At 41.1% G+C, this 12,886-nt stretch overlaps 1 protein-coding gene across 9 annotated transcripts in view; it reads left to right on the top strand.

Moving 5' to 3' along the window:
* Positions 1-12,886, top strand: part of LOC140206146 (rab GTPase-activating protein 1-like) — a 568,372-nt gene that overhangs the window by 525,544 nt on the left and 29,942 nt on the right. For all 9 annotated transcript variants that reach the window (XM_072274372.1, XM_072274373.1, XM_072274374.1 and 6 more), the window contains one exon: positions 1,469-1,561. In XM_072274372.1, the coding sequence (XP_072130473.1) occupies positions 1,469-1,561 (93 nt within the window). The remainder of the gene's footprint in view (positions 1-1,468; positions 1,562-12,886) is intronic.

The following is a 12,886-nucleotide window of genomic DNA, read 5'->3' as shown; positions in this document are numbered from 1 at the left end:
TGGCCTAAAGTTCCTCCAAGCCGATATGCAGGACTGATCAACAGTTACTGGAAATGTTTGGTTGAAGTTATTGGTGTACAAGGGTGTTACACTAGTTACTGAAAGTAAAGGTTCACGTCCAACAAATACATGTAATATTGACACGAGGAATTCTGCAGATGTTGGAAATTCAAGCAACACACATCAAAGTTGCTGGTGAATGCATCTCCCCCTCCCCCTCCCACTTTTAAATCTCTTACTAGCTCTTTCTTCAGTTAGTCCTGACGAAGGATCTCGGCCTGAAACGTCGACTGTACCTCTTTCTAGAGATGCTGCCTGGCCTGCTGCGTTCACCAGCAACTTTGATGTGTGTTACATGTAATATTGAATCACTTTTGTCAATAAATAAATGAACAAGTATAATGTTTTGTGTGTTATTTGTTTAATTGGGTTCACTATATCTGGTGTTAGGACTTGTGTGACGATCTGATCACATTTTAGGTCATATTTATGCAGAAGTGGGGACAATTCTACAGGGTTCACAGACTTTCCAGCACCTGTACCTTTAACGCCAAAGTCACCTCAGCTAAAGACCTGCTCAAGTGTTCTCAGGACTTCTATGCACAGTGGAATTTTTTTTTCTCTCTCTGTTTTCCTCCCTCCCTCTCTCCCCTCCCCAGAGCCAGACCGAGCAAAGGCTCCGGGCTCTCGGCGCCCCGCCGCCAAACTCACAGTGGAATTTTAAATGTTTTCTCAAACAAGGATTATAGACATTGTTTTACATCACCTTTTGTGTCCAATGACCTCACTAAAGTGCTGGCTGAATTTCATATTACAAACTTCAGTCCTGACCCGAAAATGGTTCTCCAAACCTTTGATGTAGAAGGAGAACAGCAACTGGCAGTAGAGAATGCCATAAACTGCAGGTTTCTGTCCAAGTCCAGACTTGTAACTAACTCTCTGGTAGTTTACCATTACCATGTCTAAACCCCGGAACTCCCTTCCACAGCTCTGTGAAGGACTGCAGTGGTTCAAAAAGGCGATTCATCACCAGCTTCTCATGGACAATTAGGCTGGGCAATAAATCCTGGCACATCCTGTAAATTCAAAGAAAATTCCCAGGTAATTTAGTGATGACATAAGAATGGCAGCAAAGATGGAAAATCCAAAACTCGCTGCCCCACAGTGGTGTTGTTGGTTGCAAATTCTAAAGTGAATTGTTTGACAAAGAGGGGGATATGGAGCCAAGATAATTTATAAAGCTAATGAAATACTCAGACAGCTTCATCTAAATGTGCCTTGAATAAACCAGCCCTTACCCTCACTCTTTATTGACAATTCACAAAGCTGTATATTACCCCAGGGCTTAATGACAGGGACTATCAATGATGCCTTTGATAAAAAGAACTTAGCCCTATTGTGTTTCAGAAGTGGAGACTGTGATTTTTGTATTTTTCCACTAACTGTCTCTTTCCTACAATCTTTCCAGGTGCCAACAAAAAAACTGAAGAAGTATGAGAAGGAATACCAAACAATGAGGGAGCAGCAGGCACAGCAGGAAGATCCGATCGACAGATACAAGGTAGGGAAACATGCAAAATCCGCCTTGTCATTGACAATGTTGGGAGTGCACTGAGTGTTTAGAATCTCACAGGCAACTGGGTAAAGAAACAGGTCAATGTCTGAAGTCTGCAGTTCAGGCTATACTGTCAGAGGCTTCAGTGGAAGCAAACTAATGAGGTAGTCTTGAGGGGTTGTAAAGTCTGGAGAGTTTTTGTAAAGCAATACATTGAGGAACTACCCAGGAATAGACTAGTTTACATCAGGTGGTGGTAATGAGAATGATTAATGAATGATCTCACAGTAAAGATCCTCAAGCAAAGAGTGGTAATAGTATGTTCAACATTAAGCTATAGAATGATTGAGAAATCTTCACCCTGCTCATGAAATACCACAATTCTGACCTGAGATACTGACCATAATTATAAGCTTCAAGATGGGTTTGGAGAGGAATTAGGATAATCTGGAAATAAAACTCTGAAACTGGGGAAGGCCAATTTGAAGGTCATATGACAGGCCTGGCAAGAAGTAGACTGGGAGAGGAGTGCCTACATGTGCCAAGTGAGAATCGTTCAGAAGTAAAGAAAAAGAATTTAAGTACAACATTTCCCCTTATGGGTGAAAAATACAGGAAGCAAGTCCAAGGAACCCTGGATGTCACAGGTTTGATAAAGATAAAAAGCGCATGTCTGGTATGAAGAACTGAAAACAGAAGCACATTGGAAGGCATAAGGCAGAATTGGAAAATGAAATATCACTTGCAGACAAGCTCAAAGAAAATCCCAAAGCATTTCATGAGTATATTAATAGCACTATGAAAATCTGTGTGTGAAGGCTCGTGAATTTGGGAGGTTCTAAATGAATATTCGTATGTCACCTCTATTCGATAAGGACAGACACATTATGGTCAGAGAATTAAAGAAAAGAGGTAGTGAAATTCCAGAGCATGTTATCATTACAAAGGAGAAATTAGATGTCTTCATGGGTTTAAAGTTCAATAAATACCCAGGTACTATTAGGATGTATCCTGGACTACAAGGCAAGGGAAAAAGTTGTTGGGGCACTTAAATCTTAACTGGCCAAAACAAATGTAGCTCTTTTATGCAGGGAAGAAGCCAGGTAATTGCAGGCTTGTTAGTACAGTGTCAGTGTAGGAAATTTATTTGAAAAAGATCTACACTTATAAAGGCAGGGATTAATCAAATAAAGACAGCATGTTTTTGTTGGGGAGAGATAGTGTCTGACTAGTTAGATTGACTTTATCAAAGAGGTAATAAAAAAAATACGTTGGCAGCATGGTTGGTGTAGTCAACATGAGTCCAGTTAGGCCTTTGACAAGGTTGCACCTGGGACTAGTCCAAAAGGTTAGAGCCCATGATGTCCAAAGCAAGTGGCAGATTAGAGCCCATGATATCCAAAGAAGTGGCGGATAGTGGAGAGCACACCTGTGGCTGTCCCCCTCAGCAACAAATATCTTGTTCTGGATGCTGTTGAGGGGGATGCCCTGACAGGGGATGCCCACAGTGACCGGGTCTCTGGCACTGAGCCTGGCGATGTTGTGCAGGAGAGAAGGAGGGAGAAGAGGAATGCGGTAGTCAAAGAGGATTACATAGTCAGGGGAACGGACAGGAGATTCTGTGAGCCTGATAGAGATACCCGCATGGTGTGTTGCCTCCCAGGTGCCAGGGTACGGGATGTCTCGGATCGAGTCCTGAATATTCTGAAGGAGGAGGGTGAGCAGCCAGTTGTCTTGGTACATGTTGATACCAATGACATAGATAGGACAAAGGAGGAGGTCCTGAAGAGAGATTTCCAGGAGTTAGGAAGGAAGCTGAGAAGCAGGACCTCCAGGGTAGTAATCTCGGGATTGCTACCTGTGCCACGTGCTAGCGAGGGCAAGAATAGTAGGATCAGGCAGATGAATGCGTGGCTGAGAGACTGGTGCAGGGGGCAGGGCTTCAGATTCTTGGATAATTGGGATCTCTTCTGGGGGAAGTATGACCTGTTCAAAAAGGACAGGTTACACCTGAACCCGAAAGGAACCAATATCCTGGCGGGAAGGTTTAATAAAGCTGTTAGGGAGGGTTTAAACTAATTTGGCAGGGGGATGGGAACTGGAATGACAGGGCTTAGGAAGGGGAAAACAGAAATAAATCTAAGATAGTGAGCAGTAAAGACGTCAGGAAAGACAGGCAGGTGATGGGGCAAATTTGGGATGAGTTGCAGTGCAATTAAAGCGAAAAGTACCAGATACTGGTCTTAAGGTGTTATACTTAAATGCACGCAAGGAATAAGGTGGATGATCTTGTCGTACAGCAACAGGTTGGCAGTTATGATATTGTGGCCATCACTGAGACGTGGCTAAAGGATGAGTCGGTGGTGAAGAAGGCGAATGCAATGTTGGCATTCATTTCTAGAGGAATAGAGTATAGGAGCAGGGATGTGATGTAGAGGTTCTATAAGACGCTGGTGAGACCTCACTTGGAGTACTGTGGGCAGTTTTGGTCTCCTTATTTAAGAAAGGATGTGCTGACGTTGGAGAGGGTACAGAGAAGGTTCACTAGAATGATTCCGGGAATGAGAGGGTTAACATATGAGGAACGTTTGTCCGCTCTTGGACTGTATTCCTTGGAGTTTAGAAGAATGAGGGGAGACCTCATAGAAACATTTCGAATGTTGAAAGGCATGGACAGAGTGGATGTGGCAAAGTTGTTTCCCATGATGGGGGAGTCTAGCACGAGAGGGCATGACTTAAGGATTGAAGGGCACCCATTCAGAACAGAAATGCGAGAAATTTTTTTAGTCAGAGGGTGGTGAATCTATGGAATTTGTTGCCACGGGCAGCAGTGGAGGCCAAGTCATTGGGTGTATTTAAGGCAGAGATTGATAGGTATCTGAGTAGCCAGGGCATTAAAGGTCTTGGTGAGAAGACGGGGGAGTGGGACTAAATGGGAGAATGGATCAGCTCATGATAAAATGGCGGAGCAGACTCGATGGGCTGAATGGCTGACTTCTGCTCCTTTGTCTTATGGTCTTATGGATTAGATTCAAAATTAGCTTGATATGGTGGTGAGTTGCTTTTCTGCTCAAAAGTCTATAACTAATGGTGTACCACAGGGATGGGTGCTGGCACCCTTGTTGTTTGTTATATATATTAATAATTTGCATGTAAATATAGAAAATCTGATTAGTAAGTTGGCAGATGACATGAGGAGGATAGTTTTAGGCTCCTGGATGATATTGATCAATTGGTAAAATTGACAATGCAATGGCAGAAGGAATTTAATCTAGATTAGTGTGAGGTGATGCAGTTTGAACATCAGACAGTACAGTATAGAAATAGGCCCTTCGGTCCATGATGTGCCAAACTAATTAGGATAACGGTGCTTAATTAAACCAATCCCTTCTCTCTGCACATGATCCATATACCTCCATTCTCTAAGCATGTGCCTGCGTAAGAACCTCTTAAACACTTCTGTTGTACCTGCCTCCACCACTACCCCGGCAGCATATGTCAGGCATCCACCAATCTCTGTCAAAAAATTGGCTTTGCACATCTTCTTTGAACTTTCACCCTCTCACCTTAAATGCATGTCTTGTAGTATTAGGCATTTCAGATAAACAATCAGAATTAAGTTTAATATTGCCAGATTTTGACTATTTATCTATGCCTATCACAATTTTATAAACTTTTAGCAGGTCTCCTTTCGCCCTCTGCCTCTCTAAAAATTCAACCCGTGCTTGTCTAACCTCTCCTTATAGCTCATTACTTCTAATCAGACAGCATACTGGTGAAATTTTTCTGAACACTTTCCATGGCCTCCACATCCTTCTTATAATGGGGTGATCAGCAATGAATGCAATATTCCCGATGCAGTCTAACCATAATTAGTTTGGGAAACTAGTAAGTGTAGCTCATAGACAATGAATGATAGAGTCCTAGGGAGTATTGAGAAATGAAAGTCCAAAGATTCTCAAAGGTGGTAGCATAAATGAAGAACATGATGAAGAAGGCATATGCCTTCACTAGCCACTGTAAAATACCAATAATAATAGACAATTAAAGGGCTTAAGGAGAGTGGAACTTAATCTCCGTCACAAGAGAAGTTTACCAGGCAAACAAATGGGACTATAAGTCAAGCCTTGAATCCAGTGGCCTGCATCTTCAGGTCTCCAAGTGGCTGCAGAAAGCCGAATGTATCCCACAACTGCCTGGGTTTTGGAGTGGTTCCAGACAGCAACTGTGATGTCTCTTTCAAGAAAGAAGGGAGAAACGAACAAGAGGAGAGTTATCTGGAGGTCTATTACTGGGAAATATTGAAATCCTTTATTTAGTAGCAAATAGCAGGACATTTATAAAATCAACCAGAACCAACATTGTTTATGGAAAGGGAATTGTGAGTAGAAGATGTATTGAGGATGTAATAAACAGAACAGATAAGTTCAACACAGTCTATTCAGATCTCCAAGAGGGATATGAGATGAGAATGCAGAATTGGAATAATTTACCATAGGGGAGTTGGTAGAAAATAATAGAAAAAAAATAAAAACTAATAGAAAACATTTTGGAAACGGGGTGATTTTTAGAGTGGCAACCAATAATTAGTGGGGTGCCACAGATATAAATACAGGGGACCTCAATTATCCAGGTTTGCCTGGTTATTATGTTCATGTACTGGAATAATGCAGGAAAAATTAATGACATAGATCGTGCCTTTTTTTTTGCACAGACCTTTTTTTCTCTCTCTTCAGTGTCTTGCTTAGTTTATATTCTGTATGTTGTCTGAACCTATGTGCCCGTGATGCAAGCAGGTTTTTCATGCTACCTGTACCTCACCATACCTGCGCACAGCCAACAATCCAAAGACCCAGTGCAAAGTATAGTGTAGCTACTCTTCCTAACAGTAAAGTGTAATGTGCTGTGGTTTTGTCCTGCTGTGTTTTGTGCCTGACTGTCTGCCTGAAGGTATTGAAGAGAAAATATATATATGTTTCATAACTTCCTCTCCCCTTATTGCTCCTTCCTCTCACTCAGCAGAGGCCACAAGGTGTTGTATTGTTTGAGTGGATATATTTTGTGACAAGCAAGGTATCACAACTCCTTGGGTCAGAACCTCTTCTCTTACACGTTTGTGATTCTATCGGTATACAGTCATAAAAATCTAATAATTGTCCTTATTTGTAACAGATTTCAAACACTAATTTTAATTTTGTACAATAGTTTATAAGGGATTAGTAAGCATGATTTAGGCATGTCTCTTTTTGTACTGAATTAATTGCTGAGACTTTTCTGTTTTGGGGCTAACAATGGAAGTTTAGAACTAAGGTAGAAGTAATCACATTTCTAAGCTGAAGTGTAAGGTTGTTGATAAAGAGAAGATATAAAGAGACACAGAGTCATACAGCACTAAAATAGGCCTTTTGGCCATCTCCATGTTGACTGTTATATTTATTTATACTAATCCCACTAAACCACATTTGGTCATAGACTTTGGTGATGCTTGTTTTGTCTAGAAGCTTATTAAGATGTTGTGAGTATGCCTGCCTCTACCTCCTCCAGCAACATGTTCCAGATTTCAATCACACTCTGGGTGAAAGAAATTCTCCCTTAGATGCCCTCAAAATGACCTACATGTTTTTTTTTGCAATGTTTACTGTATCTGCACTGCACTTTCCGTGTAGCTATTACACTTTGCTCTGATTGTCATTGTTTTTAGCATGTTCTATCTCAATGCATTGGGTAATGATCTGATAGGTATGAACAATGTGTTTTTCACCATATCTTGGTACATGCATCTTGAAAGGCATAATTTTAGGGTGATTGAAGGATAGTATAGAGATAGTTTTTTTTAAAGTGTGTGCCGGTGCACTCTCACCTTCAACCTACGAGGGGTGATTGATAAGTTCGTGGCCTAAGGTAGAAGGAGTCAATTTTAGAAAACCTAGCACATTTATTTTTCAACATAGTCCCCTCCTACATGTACACACTTAGTCCAGCGGTCATGGAGCATACGGATCCTTTCTTTGTAGAGGTGGTCCACAGCAGGGGTGATTGATAAGTTTGTGGCCTTAGGTAGAAGGAGATGAGTTATACAACTCACGTTACATGCACGTGCAGTTCAACTCTTTGAGTGAAAATGTGGAAAGTTTGGAGTTTCTCCTCATCTTCTACCTTAGACCAGAAACTTATCAATCACCCCTGCTGTGGACCACTTTCTGGAGGTCCAAGATGCTGACTTCTACAAAGAACGGATATGTATGCTCCACGACTGCTGGACTAAGTGTGTAAATGTAGGAAAAATAAATGTGCTAGGTTTTTTAAAATTGACGCCCTCTACCTTAGGCCACGAACTTATCAATCACTCTTCGTATGCCCTCTTATTATCAGCACCCCAATGAGAGAAAAAGATTCTTATTGTCTCCCCTATCTAAGCTCCACAATTTTGTTTACTTTTGTCAGGTGATCCACTATCCTTCTCACTTCATGGAAAAATAAACCCAGCCTATCCAATCTCTTTTTAAAACTGAAATGCACCAATCTTGGTGAATCTCCTCTGTACTTTTTCCAGTGCAAAACACAGCTCTTATATTCTTTGCCACAGCTGTTGATGGAAAGCATCTCATATTTGTTCATCACCAACTTATCTACAGTGCTGCAACTATTAAGGATACGGTATATAGACTTGTCTGCCAAGGTCCAATCCTAAAACTTTGCCATTTACAGTATATGTCCTACTACGCTTGATCTTCCAAAATGCAACAGCTTGCATTGTTAGGATTAAATTCCATCTGCCATCACTCAACCAACTTTCCAGCTGACCTATATCACACTGCATCCTGAGACAATACTCAGGATCACGGTCAAGGTTGTACAGCATGGAAACAGGCCATTCAGCCCACTACAACCACACTGATCAGTGGGAACCCATCTATAGTAATTCCATCTTCCAGCACTTGACCCATATCCATGCATCAGCAAATCAAGTGCTCTTCAATCTAGACATTACTTAAGTGTTGTCACCACTCTCTCAACAAGTACATTCCAGATACTCACCACTCTCTGGTTGAATGGTAGCCTTCAGATCCTCTCTAAATCTGTTCATCTTTACCCCAAATGTATGTTGTCTGGTTTTATGATGAGGAGAAAGTTTCTTGCTGTCTGTCCTTTCCATACCCCTCAACCTGTGGAATCACTGAGTCATGGCTGAAAGAAGATCATAGTTGGGAGCTTAACATCCAATGGTACACGTTGCATTGAAAGGACAGACAGGTAGGGTGGCTCTTCTGGTTTAAAAAAAAAACAAAATCAAATCCTTAGAAGGTGCTGACGATGTAGAATCCTTATGGGTAGAGTTAAGAAACTGCAAGAGAAAAATTACCTTGATGGGAGTTATATAAAGGCCTCTGTACAGTAGCCAGGCTGTGGCGTTCAAATTACAACAGGAGATAGAAAGGCATGTAAAATGAGTAATGTTACAATAGTCAGGGGGGATTTCAACATGCAGGAAGATTGGCAAAACCAGGTTGGTGTTCAAGAGAAGGAATTTGTAGAATACTCACGAGATGACTTTCTAGAGTAGTTTATAGTTAAGCCGATGAAGGAAAAGGCAGTTCTGGACTGGGTGTTGTGTAATGAATCAGATTTGACAAGGGAGCTTAAGATAAAGGAATCCTTTGGAGGCAGTGTTCATAATAGATTCATACAACCTTGAGATTTGTTTGCTTACAGGCAGTCGCAAAGAAAGGAACCTGAAAGAACCCAACTTTAAAAAAAGACCAACCCTCAGTACCCACAAAGAAAGAGAAAAATAAACACAAAACAAATCATGCAAACAATAGAAGCGAACAAATTACAACAGCATTCTGAGCCAAATTGAGTCCTTAGATCCAAGTGCCTGGACTAGGCCCAAAACCTCAGTATTTAGTTCATCATATTAGCAGTGCAAGTTGCTGAAAGTTCTTCGATAGTACCATCTTAAACCAGATAGAATAAAATTGGATACGATAGAACTAACTCTGCACTTTCAAAGGGAAAGGCTAAAATCAGATGTATCAGTATTACAGTGGAGTAAAGGGAATCTCAGAGGCAAGAGAGACCTAGCCAAAGTTAATAGGAAGGGGACACTAGAAGGAATGACACAGATCAGCAATGGCTGAAAGTTCTGGGGCAATTATATCCCAAAGAAGTAGTATTCTAAAGGGAGGATGAGGCATATGGCTGACAAGGGAAGTCAAAGGCAACATAAAAGCAAATGAGAGGGCATATAATATAGCAAAAATTAGTGGGAAAGTGAAGGATTGGGAAGCTTTTAAAAACCAACATAAGGCAACTAAAAAGCCTTAAGGAAGAAAAGACTAAATATGAAGGTAAGCTAGCCAATAATATAAAAGACAGTACAAGAAGTTTTTTTTCCAACATATGAAGAGTTAAAGAGGGGCGAGAGTGAACATCAGACCACTGGAAAATGATGCTGAAAAGGTAGTAATGGAGGACAAAGAAATGCATATGGACTTAGTAAGTATTTTGCATCAGTCTTCCCTCTGGAAGACACCAACGGTATACCAAAAATTCAAGAATGTCAAAGACAGAAGTTAATGTACTCGCTATTACTAAGGAGAAGGTTCTTGGGAAACTTAAAGGTCTGAAGGTGGATGTTACCTGAACCAGATGAACTACACCCCAATGTTCTAAAGGAGGTAACTGAAGAAATTGTAGAGTCATTAGTAGTAATTTTTCAAGAATCACCAGATTCTAGAATGGTTCCAGAGGACTGGAAAATTGCATATATCACTCCACTCTTTAAGAAGGCTGGGAGGCAAAAGGCAGTAAGTTATAGGCCATTTCAATGATTTCACAGACTTTAGTGGTCTACTGACTGATGTTGGAGTCCATTATTAGGATGAGGTTGCAAGGTACTTGGAGGTGCATGATAAAATAGGCTGAAATCAGCATTTTTCCTTAAGAGAAAATCTTGCCTGACAAATATGTTAGAATTTTTTGAGGAAATAACAGACCAGATAGACAAAGGAAAGTCAGTGGATGTTGTTTAATTGGATTTTCAGAAGGCCTTTGACAGGGTACTGGACATGAGGCAGCTAAACAAGGTAAGAGCCAATGGTATTACAGGAAAGGTACTAACATGGATAGAAGATTGGCTGACTGTCAAGATGCAAGGAGTGGAAATGGGGCTATTTCTGCTTAACTGCCAGTGACTAGGGGTGTTCCACAGTGATTGGTGTTTGGACCACTTCTTTTTACGTTATATGTAAATGATTTGGATGATGTAATTGATAGCTTTGTGGCCAAGTTCGTAGATGATACAAAGATAGGTGGATGGGTAGGTGGTGCTGAGGAAGCAGGGATTCCACAGAAGGACTTAGACAAATTATGTGAATGGGCAAAGAAGTGGCAGATGGAATACAGTGTAGCGAAATGTATGATCATGTATTTTGGTAAAAGGAATAAAGGCATTGACTATTTTCTAAACAGGGAGCAAATCCAGAAATAAAGGGTGCAAAGGGATTTGGGAGTTTCGGGCATGATATCCTAAAGGCTAACTTGCAAGCTGAGCCAGTGGTAAGGAAGGCAAATGCAATGTTAGCATTCATTTCGAGAGGTCTAGAATATAAAAGCAAGGATAGAATGCTGAGGCTTTATAAGGCATTGGTGAGAATACTTGGAGTATTGTGAGCAGAATGGGCCTCTAATCTAAGAAAGGATGTGCTGGCATTAGAGAGGGTCCAGAGGAGGTTCACGATAATGATCCCAGGAATGAAAGGGTTAATGCTTGATGACTTTGGCCTGTACTCACTGGAGTTTTAGAAGAATGAGGGGGGGATCTCTTTGTAACCTATTGAATATTGAAAGGCGTAGATAGAGTGGACATGGAGAGGTTGTTTCCTATAGTGGGGAAGGGGGAGGGGTGCGTGGTTGACTAGACCCAGAGGACACAGCCTCAGTATACAAGGATGTCTCTTTAGAAGAGAGATTAGGACTGTGGGATTTATTGCCTAAAATGGCTGTTGAGGAATTGTCATTGGGTATATTTTAAACAGAGAAAATTTAAAACAGGTTCTTGGTTAGTAAGGGCATCAAAGGTTATGGGAAAAGGGTAGGAGAATGAGGTTGAGAGGGATAATAACTCAGCCAAGGTGGAATGGCGGAGCAGATGTGTTGGGACAAATGGCCTAATTCTGCTCCCATGTCTTATAGTCTTATGGCTAATCTTTTACACTACTCTTATCCTCTTCTTTTCAATGGAAAACTGATCCAGCTTCTCCAATCTATTCTCATAATTCAAGTATTCCATCCTAGGCAACATCTAAGTGAATCTTCTCTGTATCTTTCTAGCACTATGACATTTTTCCTGTAGTGTGGTGCCTAGAACTGCATGCAGTGCTTAAAATGAGGTCTAATTGATGTTTTATGAAGTTGGAACATAACATCTGTACTTCTGTATTAAGTGCCCTGACTAATGAAGAGCAGTATCCCTTATGTTTTATTAATCACATTAGTTATCTGCACTGCCACTTTAATGACGTTTTGACTGGTACACCAATTCTCTCCTCCCTAGGACCCTACCATTCAGAGTGTATATCCTAGCCTTAGTAGTATTCCCAAAATGCACGTACTCACTTCAATGTATTAGGATTAAACTCCAGCTACCATTTTTCAGCCCATTTCACATGGGTATCACCCTGTGGCCCAAGACTACCCTCCACCCTGTTACCAACTTCACAAAAATTCATGTCACCTGGCAACGTACCTCCTACATGCACATTAAAATCATTCACATATATTACAAGCAGCAAGGGTCTTGGCACTGATTGCTGTGGAAGACCACAAGTTACAGATATCTGATCACAAAACCAGCTGTCTACAGTCACCCTGTCTCCTATTGCCAAGTCCATTTGGATCCACTTTGCCCTGACCACTTGAACTAGTCCTCTAACTGAGACCTTGGCCATGTAAGCACCATTTACTGCATTGTCTCATCAATACACCTTGCTACCTCCTCACAAAATTAATTCAGATTGTCAAACGAGATCTACTTTGAGAAAACCGTGCTGGCTATTTCTGATTAGTTCCTACTGATATTAGGCTCACAAGCCTGTAATTACCAGATTTTTCCCTGCTGCGCTTCTTGAAATGGGGTTTCTGTTTGCTGTCCTCCAGTCTTCTGGTATCTTATTTGTGGCCAACAGAGATTCAAAACTCTCAGTCCTAGCCTCAGTAGTTCTTCCCTTACGTACCATAGCAACCTGAGAAAAATCTCATCTGACCCTAGGGATTTTTCCACCTTTAAGTCCACAAAAGCATTATGTACCTCCTCTTTACATATGAACA

Source organism: Mobula birostris, chromosome 12, assembly GCF_030028105.1.
Source record: "Mobula birostris isolate sMobBir1 chromosome 12, sMobBir1.hap1, whole genome shotgun sequence".
Lineage (NCBI taxonomy): Eukaryota > Metazoa > Chordata > Chondrichthyes > Myliobatiformes > Myliobatidae > Mobula > Mobula birostris.
This window is presented reverse-complemented; position numbering and strand designations above follow the sequence as displayed.